Source organism: Typha angustifolia, chromosome 13 (genome assembly GCF_048772165.1).
Source record: "Typha angustifolia cultivar Huaian chromosome 13, ASM4877216v1, whole genome shotgun sequence".
Classification (NCBI taxonomy): domain Eukaryota; kingdom Viridiplantae; phylum Streptophyta; class Magnoliopsida; order Poales; family Typhaceae; genus Typha; species Typha angustifolia.
In genome coordinates this window covers 7,773,222-7,784,846 of record NC_133251.1, presented here as the reverse complement: position 1 = coordinate 7,784,846, position 11,625 = coordinate 7,773,222, and the positions used below count along the sequence as shown (strand labels likewise).

Sequence of the window (11,625 nt, the reverse complement as noted above, 5' to 3'; positions counted from 1 at the left end):
ATAATTGTCAAAATATAAAAAGATTAAAAAATAATGTTTTGTTATATATATATGCAACACTATGGATACCATGACCGATCACTATCCAGAAAGAAGATTTTTTCTAAATCCCTTCGGGTCAGCGGAGCCTTCAAGCATCCAAAATAGGCTGGTGTCTATTTTGAATGTCGAGATGTATTCAAGGGTTCAAAAGGTGCTACAAATGTCACCAAACCAACTACAAATTATTGGTGAAAACTATCCAGATGGTCATTTTTTAAAAAAGAAACAGTCAAAAAAGTTTATTTAATTCTTTTAATGTTACATTATATAATTTGGCCCCTCATTTTTTTCTCCATCCTAACTTAACTTCCGCTTCTCCTCGCATGTGTCTTTGAAAAAAAAAATCCTCACATTAACTTTTCCCAAAATTTATCACAAAAGATAAAAAAAATTGCAACCTAACGAAATATGACAGAATGACATTTATTAATAAATATTTATTATATTCTAAACCTGATTTTTAAAGTACCAATATTACCTATTGGAATACTTTATTAGGATGACTACTTTTCTTCTTGCTGAAGTTTTTCAAATCAAAGAGAGAGAGAGATCTCAGAGAAAATAAAAGACTTAATTTGGTGCTATAATATTTATATACAGCTACTAGAAAGTGGTTTATTTTCAATCTTATAAGAATAAAATTTCTCACTTGAATGTAGTAATTTTGTTTATAAATTTCCCTATAGAGACCTGGGAGTTTATCTTGGTGTCATATTTGTCTCTCAATCTGCCTAGCTACTAACTAGTACATTCCAATAAACTTCACATTGAAGGATACAAACTGGGATATACAACAGAGGTGTATCAAGGTTTTGGCAGGAGTAAAACCTAAAAGATGATGTTTATTAGGAAGGACCATGATGCAGTGGGAAGACCTAAAGGCAAACCTAATTAAGGAATGAGTTTTCTTATTTTAGTCATTGGGTAAGGTTTTGCAAACGAGTATGAATATCTAAATGGATTGTCACATTACCCAATATAGAATATGATATTTTTCTATTCAGTGTTTTAAGAGTACAATAGTAATTTGATAATCATGGTTCATTTTAACTTAAAGATTGATCCCTCTAATGGGTTCTAAATCTCAGAGGTTGATTTAGACATTAAAAAAACAGTCGAAACAAAAATAACGCAAAAAAAAAAAAAAATGTTTAGATAAACTTATCCTAAAATATTCTGATGGTCATGATGCTAATTGAACAAGTGCACTACTCCATTTGGTGTCTAAAGCAGCCTTGAAGGATGAGTATTTTCATGAACATGTAACCCAACTAAAAGTTCCATTAGGAGAGATAAAGATACTAAATTTTTCCTGTGCATGGATATGGGAATAATTACTAAAAAAATAGAGATACCTATCTTATTTTACCGTGAAAATACCTCTCTTGATAGAGAAAAATACTAATAATCCTATCAATTAATCTATTATAATAAATCACAGTTACAATAAAACTTACCCTTCCCACTATTAGACGCTTATGGTGATTAACTGAGAAACTTTTTGCTCATTAAACCGAATGATGCACCACTCCGATGTGAATGGACCTACTCTGTTTGACTGACTTCTTTTGATTTAGTTTGTAAGTTCAATTGTTTAACATCTTGATCCATAGTTAATTAGATTTTGAATGCCAAAAGATATCTCTATCATTTAAGCCTCCTTAAGAAAACCTTAGAATATCATATTTCTCTCTCTTATCTTACAAACATTTACCTATCCTGAGGTATTATCAGAAGAAAGTGTATAGAAGGACCACGGCAAAACATTTGAGTAGGTAAATTTAAATTACAGAAGTGAAAACATGATAACCGAGCTGACCATAAATTTTCCTTTTTTTTGTTAGTATAGATAGTATGTGTTTAGTTCCCATGAAATTAGCAATCTTGCACAAATTTATCAAGCAATTGAAATTCTCATAACAGATAACCATAATTTTTTCTCATAATAAAAAAATAGAAAATATGCAAGAACTGACTACAAGATCAATAGGAGGCATTATCAGAAATCCTTCCCAAAAAAGATCCTTTAGTTAAGTCAAAAAAGAACATAATTGATTGCTATGTTCAGATCAGAACAAAAAAAAATATATATCTGCCTCATTATATGTTTTCAAGATTGTACAATTATCATCTTCAAGAAAAGGACAGCAACAGAGAGTGCAAAGTTTTTCCCCTCCTAACATGGTGCTCTTCTATCACAATAGGTTTTTCCATGTATGAATTTTATATATTCTCCTGAGTGAGAAATCAAGAAAAGAAAATCTTAGCTCCCTCATTTCATATAGGGAATAGATGAGAAATATAAGAATTAAGGGGAACGAAATATAGGAAGATCTATCATTTAGCTATGGCACTTTAATCAGGAAGAGGAAAACATAGTTGTCGCTAGTTTTGTGAAGGCTGCAGCTTGCCCTTCACAGCAAGGGCTGCAGCTCGATACCATGAGGCAGTATTTATTGCTCTCGGGTCAGGAACTGATGCCACCGAAAGATCTGAACACCATCATGCATACTTAAACCCAAAACCTTAAGGGGGGAGGAGGAGAGGGGGGGGGGGGGGGGGGGGGAGGTTCAAAATCGTGATCACCACTTTCCTAGATGAAATGGATCCACAATCTTACCTAAGCTATTATTTGGAGAAATTCTTCAAAGAGTGGAAAATATAGCAGGCATCTTCATTACTTTCCTGCACATAAAAAAAAGAGTGACAAATATAGCAGCTCGGGTCACAAAGGAAGAAGAAGATGATGGGGCACTCGGCTACCGTTGATGGAGAGGAGGAGGAGAGGAATGAGAGGACAGCGGCTGCGGTAATGAAGAGAGGAAGACAATTAGGGATTTTGAAGGGCTTTTTTTTTTGGAGGAACAGATCGACTGTAAGAAGCGCACTGTGAAATATTTGACGGATTTTGTTTACTGATCCGCATCCGAATCCTGACTAATATTTGCCCTATTTGCGTCTATTACTTTTAAGTATTTACTAGCATTCAACAACTACCTGTAAATATTTGAGCTTTTCCGGCAATTATCAAATGCCGGTAATTGATAAATAATGCCACATTTCACTTTGAAATAGCAGCATTTTTAAAAATATCACTTATTTCCATCTTTATCGGCATGTATAAAATGCTGGAAATTATGAAGGGCATATAAAATATCTTCTGACATTTATAAATGTGGGTATAACTTAGATATATAAATGCCCCTAAAGGGAAGCCTTCTTATAGTGAAACCTTGATTGTGTTGTCTCTTTGGATGAGTGATAGATAAAAATCCTCATTTATTTAGAGAGTGAGAGGACCTAGCATTCCATATTTATCTCTTTTATCTTTTTTGGCCCTACCATCCTTCGTAATATAGTTTGATTAGGAATCTGATGCAGTTAATTCTTATCGATAATAACTATCTAAACAAAGCATTATCAAATATAGATTCTTATATGGACAACGTTAAATAGAATACTGATTATAATTTTGAATTTATCATTAATCTTGAAAGTAATTCCTAATAGTCTCCCACTTGGTTTGTATAACAATCTTGTATTTATAATTTGATATAAGGAACATAAGGCACTAGGGGTGTAAATGAGCCGAGCCTGGTTGAGTTGGCTTCGGCTCAAGCTAAGGCGCGGCTTGAAATTACTTTCGAGCCTTTAAATTCTGCTCAGGCTCAGCCCAGCTCAACTCGAGCCGAGCTCAAGCTGAGCCTAACCAAGCCCAACACCGATGGATGAGGAGGTCGCTGAAAGAGATCAGAGGAGATGGTCAATGGAGGAGGAGGAGGTGGCACCGTGGTGGCGGCTTGCCGATGGAGGCCAACGGAGAGGGAGGAGGTGGTGATGGCTTGCCGATAGAAGTTGACGGAGATGAGGAGGTGGCGAGGGCTATGAGTGAGGGTGGGGTGATGGGTGAGGGTAATGAGTCAGGCAATAATGCTTATCGAGCCTATCAAGCCAAGCCTGAGCAAGCTGGTTCTACCTCAGGCTTAACTTAATATTAATTTCAAGTTTGTTTCAGCAGCTTGGGCTCGGCTCAGCTCTGACCAAGTTGAGTCAAACTCAAGCTTCAACTGAGTCGAGTCCGAGCGAAGCCTAAGCTGCTCGTCAAGCTTGACAACCCTATGAGGCGCACAATCAAATTATAATATGCCACACCTCTACCAAACAGTAGACAACATGATCAACAATTTAGTTGTTGGGTCCGAATTGTGAAAAAGAAAAAAAAAACTGACCTGAGTTTAACCCAGGAAACAATGTGCACACTTCCACGGACTCTGTTTCCTATAGTCAGCCCGAGAACAATTTTATTCCCTAGGTGAAAACAGATCGGATAGTGCTCAACCCATATCTGGATCCATTTTTTTTAGTCCGGATACGGATTTGGATATGAATATTGGACGGATAGCAAAATTTAAAACCATATCCTAACTAAATGGATACAAATAACTTTCAAATAGAGGATCGAATCTTAAACGAATATTGATTGAATTTAAAAGAATTATAATATTTTATTTAGATATAATTAACACAAAAATATTAAGAGTTTTACAATAAATAAATTTTTTGTATGTCAAATATGTAAAATAGAGAAATTAATCTCTATAAATAATATATAATGTATTATTAGTAATAATATTAATATTTACTATTTAAATAAGCAAACTAGAAACTGTAAATCATTCAAAATAATATGCGGGTAAATGGATATCCGATATCCGTATCCGAATTCGAAAAATATATTCGACCCGTATCCGAATCCAAAAAATATATTCGACCCGTATCTGAATCCGTATCCGAATTTCTTTCAAAAACTCTATCCGTATCCGAAAACGTATCCCAATCAGATAAAAATTTTAGATCCGAATCCGATCCGAATCGGGTCGGATCAGAGTTAATCCGACCCGTTTTCACCCGTATCCCTCCGTCATTATCCCTAATCTCCGTCCGTCTCCCAGGGTCAATTTCGGCAATTTACAGCCGTTTTTGGGACTCTCTCTGGGGAGTCATCCGTCGTCTTCTTGGATCTAAAGAAGAAACGCGGCGGCCGAGCCCTTCTCGTCGTTTTTCTGGCGTCGCCGCTCTTCTTACGCGGGTGATCCTTCTCCCTCTCCTTTGAAACCAATTTGGGATTGGTTTTTTCTGTTGAGTTTTGTTTCTTATGCTTTCGGTTGCTTTTCCTTTTACACGTGAGAATCATTAGATGCATAAGGTTCGAAGAATGGGTTTCTAGGATTGTTGGATTTGGAGTTCAGGATTGTGAACCTGTGGTTGTTTTGAAAGTTTAAGCTTTCAGGTCTCGTTTAGCGGTACAATCTTTGAGAAAACTTTAGTTGTAATTCATTTCATTGTATCATTTATTTTTATTTTATTTGGAACGTAAGGTTGAACGAATGGATTAGGTTAATGGATTGTTATGTAGTGAATGTTGGAAACTTGAATAAATTATGTTTACGGGCGTACGCTTCTGTTTTCTGTCATTGTGTCATTGTGTTTTTTGTTTGAGCTAGCATGTGTTTTCTTCGTGGTCTTTGTTATTTCTTAGTTCTGTTAATGACTTGTTTTAAGTTCTAACCGATTAACACACTAAATTGGTTACTTATGTTCTTCTTGCCTCGTTGCTTTATTTTAGTTTTTTTTCTTCTATTATGTGAAGGAAGTGCATCATTCTTTTGTTTTGACAGAAATGCATCTTGTTGTCTCTATATATGCTTCTAGTCATCATCACTATTTTTGTTTTCATTTTATATCTGGACTATAAGTTTCAATGGTTTGATAATTTCTGGGTCTCATCTGTATCAGTTTAATTTGTTTGATGCACTCAACCAGACCATACATGATTGTGATAGACCTACAATGTTATGATCTGACTATTTCTTGTGGAACTAGAAACATTGGTTAGTTAACCTTGACAGTTGAAAGCCCATCTCCTTACAATTTTTCATTCTAGTTGCAATGGTTTTCATTCTGAATGTAATGGTACATTCCTCAAATTAATGTAAAATCACACATGAGGATTGAGGACAATAAGTCGATAACAATCATTGTTGCCATTGATTTAGATGGTCAACAGCAATAGCAGCTCCCTGTTTGGGAAGTTCTGAGTTTTCTTGTGGTGTGCCCATTAACGTGAAATTGTTGCTGATATTGCTAGGTCACAGTACTGAAACTGCTATTTTTCTGTCCACTTTTTCCCCTTCTTGTATCTCAAAGCCTTAGATATAGAGTTTGTATTGTAAACGGAATCCATCATAGAATTTGCAGAGAAGATAGTTATTTACCTCATAAATATGGCTCCTCTTGACCAAAATATGTTTATGAGGTTTAGCACTCTGGCATAGTTTGTAATATAGATTCTCAGATTCTCCTACTAGAGGTTTACTTTACACTTCACATTGTTGATATACTGGCTAGATATAAGCTGAATTTGTATTTTCTAGGAAGTTAAGAATTGCTATTCTTGCTTATTTAGAGTATTCATTATCGGCTATGCTACTTTTTTGTTTCTATAATTAAGGCCAATAATCTTTTCAATAACATGTAAGAAATAAGAAATTCCTTTTTCCTTCTTTTACAATGAGTGGCAGTCTAACAGAACTATATGACCAATATAGATATGCAGCTAACCTCAAAATCATGAGGGAAGATGCTTAATATGTTTGTCCATGTTTATTTGCACTACTGTGCTGTAAACACATTCTTCATCTCTTTGATTTTTTTATAATTACTGCTATTATTCTATGTTGTAGTGTTAATATTCGATTGTCTTAAGTAGGAGGTATGATGATAGGTATGTCTATATTCCAAAAGATAGTCACAATATTTGGGTTGGCAAGGTATTAATTACTATATATCTGTGAGGTGGATACATGTGCATGTGCACAATGTTAGAATATGCAACAAAAACAAAACCATAAAGGAATGAAGATGAAATGATGAAATTCAAAATTTGAAAGCACATATTCAACCTTATACTATGATTTTCTCATCTAATATAAATAATGCAAATTTCAAGTAGGCTAGTGAGACATAGAAGAGATATACTTCCGAGGAAAATTTGTAAATAACACCTTGCATTTTGTGATTATTATCATTTACACTATACGCATTGTCTTTTGGAACTTCATGGCCAACCCGTACCTTTTGCTTTTATTGCTTAAAAACACCATGAGGTAAAATTAGACCTAACATTGGCTAATCTAACAATAGAAAAGGAGAACATTTTGTTTCTCAATATTCAAGCTCGAATTAGCTCGATATAGTTGAGCTCTTCGTTAAGTTACTAAATCAGTTAAATCAATTTGCTAATCTTCTATATGTATTTTGGAAATGAACTATATTCGAGCTGAGTGGAGCCAACTTGATACTTTGGTGAGTCGAGGTTGGGCCCACATTAGCCAGCTTGTCTAGAGCTCGTTTACACCCCTATTTTACAGTCAAGATTCTTGTAGTACATCCATATACATATATGTGGGTATGTATGTACTGATGTGCATATGCATACATTCACACATGCATGCATAGACATACCAACGACTCATAATCTAAAGAGGACGTGTCTTGACCAAGTAGTCTAACTTTGATATTTACTGACTACCTGCAAGGCTGCAATTCTTTTCCAAAGAAAACATCTCTAGTAAGGCCGTAATCATGTTGCTGTGAGGCTCTTGCTATATGATTAAAGTATGGCCATACAAGTTAGATGAGATGCACTGAGGCATACTAAAATATACTGTATAGTTTCTATCTTCTATCTCTGTTATGGTGCAACTAGCTCTAATTTGTTATTTGAGGAAGTTCTTTTCTTCGAAGTAATAGAAATAAGCCACATACTTACTATGGTTCCTAGTTTCGGCCGATCCCGAGTGGGATCGGCCATAGCCAATCCTGATCCTAGGCTATTTTCGGCCGGGTATTGGTCAATACTCGATCTGTTTCCGGTTGGGCCGATCCCGACCAAGACAGGTATGGGTAAGAGAGAAAGAGGTGGGAAAAGAGAGAGGGAAAGAGAGAGAAAGAGAGAAGAAAGAGAGAAGAAAGTTTATAGGTTGCGGTAGTAAGAGTGAGGGAAGAAGGGAGAGAGAGACATGGAGAAAAAAAAATAAAAAACTATGTTGGAGAGGGATAGAGGTGGTAGTCGGTGAGGGTGAGGGAGAGAGAGAGGATAAGGGAAAAAAAAATTTAAGGAAGAGAGTTGGTGGGAGAGAGAGCTAGTGGGAGAGAGAGCTAGTGGGAGAGAGAGTTAGTGGAGGAGAGAGTTTGATCAGAGGGAGAGTTTAATAAGAGAGACTTAGTGAAAGAGAAAGTAAGAATTCTTTTTATTTGTATGGAAGAGGGAGAGGGAGAGGGAGTGTTAGTGGTAGAAAGGGGGAGAGATAGAGATGGAGAATATAGTATTTATTTTTTAGTTTTTAGACTTTATATATGAATAATTTATATTTATATATTGTAATTTTTTTTTCTAAAAAGTTTAGAATTTTTTGTATTTTAAAAATTATTTTAAAATATAGGCCAATTCTGCTGATACAGTGGATATGTATCATTTTTTTGAACTACAAATTCTGATTCTGATACTTAGAATCTTGATAATAACTGGCTGCATGCATTACATCTACAGGGTTATGTTGTAGATGTAGATGATAAAATTAGGTTTTATTTCACTTGCTATTGCACTTTCAATCAGTTTATCTACTTGACAATTTTTTCCTTTTAAGATGCATTGAGACATACCTGCTTCAGCATCTCATACTGAATCGGTGGTTTATCCTCTGATTTCTGCAGGTGATTTAATAAATCTTTGGTCTCTAGCATCTTCCCCAAAATGGCGGATGGTCATGAAACAGATAAGAATATTGAGATATGGAAAATCAAGAAATTGATCAAGGCACTGGAATCTGCAAGAGGTAATGGCACAAGCATGATCTCTCTCATAATGCCTCCACGTGATCAAGTCTCTCGTGTCACCAAGATGTTAGGTGATGAATATGGTACTGCTTCAAATATCAAAAGTAGGGTCAATAGGCAATCTGTTTTGGCAGCCATCACCTCTGCCCAGCAGAGGCTGAAACTTTATAACAAGGTTCCTCCCAATGGACTCGTTCTCTACACTGGAACTATTGTTACTGAAGATGGAAAAGAGAAGAAGGTCACTATTGATTTTGAGCCTTTCAAGCCCATTAATGCATCGCTTTACCTTTGTGATAACAAGTTCCACACTGAAGCTTTGAATGAGCTTCTGGAATCTGACGATAAGTTTGGTTTCATAGTTATGGATGGAAATGGAACCCTTTTTGGCACATTAAGTGGTAATACACGTGAGGTGCTTCATAAATTCACTGTTGATCTTCCAAAGAAGCATGGGAGAGGAGGACAATCAGCACTTCGATTTGCACGGCTTCGGATGGAAAAGCGCCATAACTATGTTCGAAAGACGGCTGAGCTCGCCACCCAATTCTTCATAAATCCAGCCACAAGTCAGCCTAATGTATCTGGACTAATTCTTGCTGGTTCTGCTGATTTTAAAACAGAATTGAGCCAGTCAGACATGTTTGATCCTCGTCTTCAAGCAAAAATACTTAATGTGGTTGATGTTTCTTATGGGGGAGAGAATGGTTTTAACCAAGCAATTGAGTTGTCAGCAGAGATTTTATCAAACGTAAAGTTCATACAGGAAAAACGGTTGATAGGGAAGTATTTTGAAGAAATAAGCCAAGACACTGGCAAATATGTTTTTGGTGTGGATGACACCCTAAAGACTCTTGAAATGGGTGCTGTTGAGACTTTGATTGTGTGGGAAAATTTGGATATCAACAGATATGTGCTGAAGAACAGCGTTTCTGGAGAAATTATCATAAAACATTTGAATAAGGAGCAAGAAGCAGACCAGAGTAACTTTCGTGATTTAGCTGCCAATGCTGAATTAGAGGTCCAGGAGAAGTTGTCTCTTTTGGAATGGTTTGCTAATGAATACAAACGTTTTGGCTGCACACTTGAGTTTGTTACCAACAAATCTCAAGAGGGATCACAGTTCTGCAGAGGATTTGGCGGTATTGGTGGTATATTGCGCTATCAGCTTGATATCAGGTCATTTGACGAGCTGTCTGATGATGGGGAAGTGTACGAGGACTCTGATTAGAAGTGAGCCAAGCAGTTATCGTTATTTACCCAACAACCTTGCAAAACTGCTCAATTTTGCTTGCAGATCCTGCTTTTCATGTGTTATCAATGGTGCTTAATCTTTCTTTTCATCATCTGGTAATAGATTTAGTTGTATTCCTGCATCTTTAACATGTAGTCCAAATCATCGATTTGTATCACACATTTGATCACTGGTAATATTTGTTCACTGAAAATATGTTTTCTTGTTTAGAGGCAGATTGTTGGGTAAGTACATTTGTTGGATCATTTTGATGTTAAATCATAGAAGATCTAGACTTCTTGCCGTTTAGTGTCGTGCAAGGCCCCTCCTTCCAGCAATGCAATATTTTTGTTGTATGCCACTTACTTACTGCCGTTTGCATGGTTGCGCTAATTACTTGATTCATCTACACGCTTTTCAAACATTCATAATGAGCGTTGCACTTGCATATGTTATTTCTAGTTACTGGCCGAGGTTTTTACTATACAAGTCTGGTCCTAATTTTTTTAAATGTGTAATTCATTTCAAAAGTTTAACAAGATTAGGTATGTTAAAAAATACTAACTAGTCAACATTTATTAAATATAAATTGTTAATTGGGTCAGTGATTATATTGAAATTTGAAATCCTCCAAAACTTTTGCCACATTTTAAGAAATTTTTTTTATATTAGTGGTTTTTCGATTTAGCAGCTTATAAAATAAAAATTGCTACAAAAAGTTCTCCCTCCGACTTAATAAATTTTTTAAAGAATTTGAAACTTATGTATAATTTGCTAATTCAGTTAGTAATTTATATTTGAAAATTGCTAATTAAGTTAGTGATTTGTAACACACCTAGTATCTTATTTAAGTTTTGAAGTCTACTAAACATATAAAATAAATATTTGGAGGGGCTAGTTAGGACAAAAACTCTTATTAGCCATCTTAATGTGATGCCTCCTAGAATCGTGGTATGTGTATCTTTGCCTCGTTTTGCATTCGTATTCAGAATCATTTTTGTTTAGTTGTCTCTTAGACAGAGTAGTTGTACACCGGAGATTTCTTTCTGCAGTTTCTAGGATGTTCATATGAGGCATACATCTAATGTTTTGTTTTGTTTTGTTTTGTTTTGTCGTCTCTTAATTTATTAGGCAGGATTATCAAGGTGTACTTTTGTGAAGAATTACCCCTTCTGTCATTAGCGAAGTCAAATCATCTTTTTCTTATGTGAGTTAACTTTGGTTACTATTTAGAGAGAATTGCTTTGGAACGTTCCCGTAGTTAGGTAGTATAGCAGCACAACTACTTTTAAAAAATAGGAAAAATTTATTTCACTCCCTCCTCCTTTGCCTTATTTCTGTTTGGACCCTTCATTTTTCTGCCGGCGACTCGTGCTTTTTATAATAAGTCCTTAAAAAAACCGTCAGGTTAGCTTTAACCTGATGGAACACGACGAAATACCATTTTTTTA

The 11,625-nt window shown here is 35.5% G+C and overlaps 1 protein-coding gene across 2 annotated transcripts; it reads left to right on the top strand.

The window, feature by feature from the left end:
* The first annotated feature begins 4,997 nt into the window (after window positions 1–4,997).
* LOC140774654 (eukaryotic peptide chain release factor subunit 1-3) lies at window positions 4,998–10,410 on the top strand. 2 transcript variants are annotated; one of them, XM_073117730.1, is made up of 2 exons: window positions 4,998–5,131; window positions 8,818–10,410. In XM_073117730.1, exon 2 carries the CDS (start codon window positions 8,858–8,860, stop codon window positions 10,169–10,171), a length of 1,314 nt encoding a protein of 437 aa, XP_072973831.1. In that variant the 5' UTR covers window positions 4,998–5,131; window positions 8,818–8,857; the 3' UTR covers window positions 10,172–10,410. The 2 variants fall into 2 exon arrangements, with proteins under 2 accessions (XP_072973831.1, XP_072973832.1); XM_073117731.1 differs by lacking the exon at window positions 4,998–5,131 and adding an exon at window positions 5,195–5,345.
* The last annotated feature ends 1,215 nt before the right edge of the window (window positions 10,411–11,625 follow it).

Coding starts and splice junctions, on each gene's coding strand:
- LOC140774654 (XM_073117730.1), top strand. CDS start 8,858: ATGGCGGATGGTCATGAAACAGATAAGAATATTGAGATATGGAAAATC.